At 38.2% G+C, this 2,596-nt stretch overlaps 1 protein-coding gene across 1 annotated transcript in view; it reads left to right on the forward strand.

Annotated features, from left to right (window-relative positions):
• Positions 1–2,596, forward strand: part of LOC106877453 (choline transporter-like protein 1) — an 86,006-nt gene that overhangs the window by 72,167 nt on the left and 11,243 nt on the right. The window contains exons 11-12 of the mRNA XM_052969869.1: positions 474–525; positions 1,966–2,223. Coding sequence (XP_052825829.1) covers positions 474–525; positions 1,966–2,223 — 310 coding nt within the window. The remainder of the gene's footprint in view (positions 1–473; positions 526–1,965; positions 2,224–2,596) is intronic.

Genomic DNA, 2,596 nt, shown 5'->3' on the forward strand with positions numbered 1-2,596 from the left:
GGAGATGTTTATAATCATAAGCTATGATTATGATATAAAAAATAACACTGTGTAACGAAATAAAAAATTTTCTTTGTCTTTGGTCAGTGAGTGTTATTTCCTATTTACTTCTATCTAGAAATCAAAGGAAACAACAACTATTTCCTTCAAACTTTGCTTTTGTGACCTGGACATCAATGTTTTGAAACTGACCTATTTTCCATTACATTTCAGACAGATTCAGCACTGAGTTGCTGAAGCAGAAATATCATTATAGCAAATATTCTGCTCAATACCACTGATTTGTTTGTCTGTTGCTTAACCTTAACCACATGTCCCTTAGTGGCTGTCAATATGTGGATCTCTAATCATTAACAGGAATAGTGGGGGGGGGGCATCATAGCCATGTGTTGAGAGGGATTCTTTGGGGTTTAAATAAATGTATCAAAAGCAAAGATTGAAGGAAATATTAGCTATTTTTGATATTTTGTAAGGGTAAGCAAACAGGACAGTTGCTACCCAATGACAAAAATCATGTTACACAGTGTAATTCATCAGATGAAAGTGCAGTAACCTATTTAATTATATATATATATATATATCTGTGCATATGTATATTTGTGTGTGTGTGTGTGTGTGTGAAGCTATGTGGCCTACTGGTTAGGGGGTTAGGTTCATGACCATGTCATGGGTTCAATTCCTGCACTGGGTAGCCTATTGTATCTGCGATATGTAATGTTAGTGCGAATGAATGACAAAGCATAAATGAGCTGGGAAGGAAAGAGTGTACTAGAATGAAAAATGTGGTTGCAGAATCTTAGAATATTCTTAAATATTGAACCTGGGAAGGTACAGAACAAGTAGTAATTAAGTCTAGAAAAGTACAGGACAAGAAAAAAAAAATTAAATAATGTTGCTGTGTGTCCCCTAGAAGTTGCTAGCTTTGTGACTAAATCAGAGACATCATCTTCATCATCATCACCATTTAATGTCTGTTTGCCATACTAGCATGAGTTTTAATGGCTTGACAGGAAGTGGCAAGGCCAGGGCCTGCACCAAGTTCCGTAGTTTGTTTTGGCTTGGTTTCTATAGCTAGATGGCCTTCCTAATGTTAACCACTCCACAAAGTGTACTGGGTGCTTTTTACAGACACCATCACAAGTGCTTTTTAAATGGCATCAGTACCTGCACTAATGGATTTTACACAACACCTTGATTTTAGGATCTCGAGTCTGTTGTGGTGGGCAGATCTTCACAGGTACAATTATCAATATTATTAATAATGTGTACAGTAGTTGTGTAGAATAAGCAATAGAGCACCAGAACTCTCATAATTTCAAGCTCAAATCTTGCTAGGATCAATTTTACTATCTGAGTGTGGATTAAATAAATACCACTTATTGAATGACATTTTAGTTGAGTCTGAACTAATTAGAGCTATAGTCGTGCAAATTTGTAGAATTATACCATTGTAGCATTATACTAACATATCATTAGCTCCCTTGATGCCAACCTGTATGAGACTGCTCCTGGTTCTATGATACAGACTTCTAAATTAATATCTTCCATCACAATTCCACGTTAATCTATGTTCCAAATGCTAGCTTATTAAGGACAAAGCCATTTTACTAAATTCTTTATTTTCAAAATTAACTTTCAATAGAAATATGATAACATAAGGGTTAAAGCAATGATGTAGCAGCTATTGGAACTCAAGATCAAATTCATTGCAACAGTCGTTCCAGCTCTCTGTACCTTGAGTTTAGATTCCACTGGGATCAACTTCACCTTTCAGTTTTGATAAATAAAGTACCAGTACTGTACTGGGGTCAGCTTCACCTTTCAGTTTTGATAAATAAAGTACCAGTATGGTACTGGGGTCATTTTTCCTCTTTCTCACTTTCTCTCACACTCTTTCCCTATGTGAGACATCGGTTGTGTTCAGATTTTGGGAATGATGGGCTGGATATGTTTAAAATACCTAAGATTCTATAACTCATGACATGGTGTCTCCTGAGCATTTTGGGCATCATGTGTTTTGGAGTCCTGTAACTTCACTAGGAGTTTACGGCTTATTACTGGCATATCATTATGGTTTGTTTTTATTTATTTATTTATTTTGTGTCAGGTTCAAGAAATCAGAAAGTGAAGTTGCCAAGTTTTGTTTAAAATGTTGTATTTGCTGCCTGTGGTGTCTTGAAAAATGTTTGAAGTTCCTCAATGCTAATGCCTACACTGTTGTTGGTAAGTGATATATATCTACATATATATGATTGCGCTGGTTTGGACATGTGGTGAGAATGAATGAGGATAGCTGCGTGAAAAAGTGCCACTCCCTAACAGTTGAGGGAACCCGTGGATGAGGTAGGCCCAGGAAGACCTGGGCTGAGGTGGTGAGGCAAGACCTTCGAACATTGGGCCTCACCGAGGCGATGACTACTGACCTAGACCTTTGAAAATGTGCTGTGCGGGAGAAGACCCGGCAAGCCAAGTGAGATCGTTGCCAGGGCCCCTGGACTGGCTCTTGTGCGGGTGGCACATAAAAGACACCATTTCGAGCGTGGCCGTTTTCGTGCGGGTGACACGTAAAAGCACCCACTACACTCTCTGAGTGGTT

The sequence above is a fragment of the Octopus bimaculoides genome, chromosome 8, assembly GCF_001194135.2.
Source record: "Octopus bimaculoides isolate UCB-OBI-ISO-001 chromosome 8, ASM119413v2, whole genome shotgun sequence".
NCBI classification, from domain to species: domain Eukaryota; kingdom Metazoa; phylum Mollusca; class Cephalopoda; order Octopoda; family Octopodidae; genus Octopus; species Octopus bimaculoides.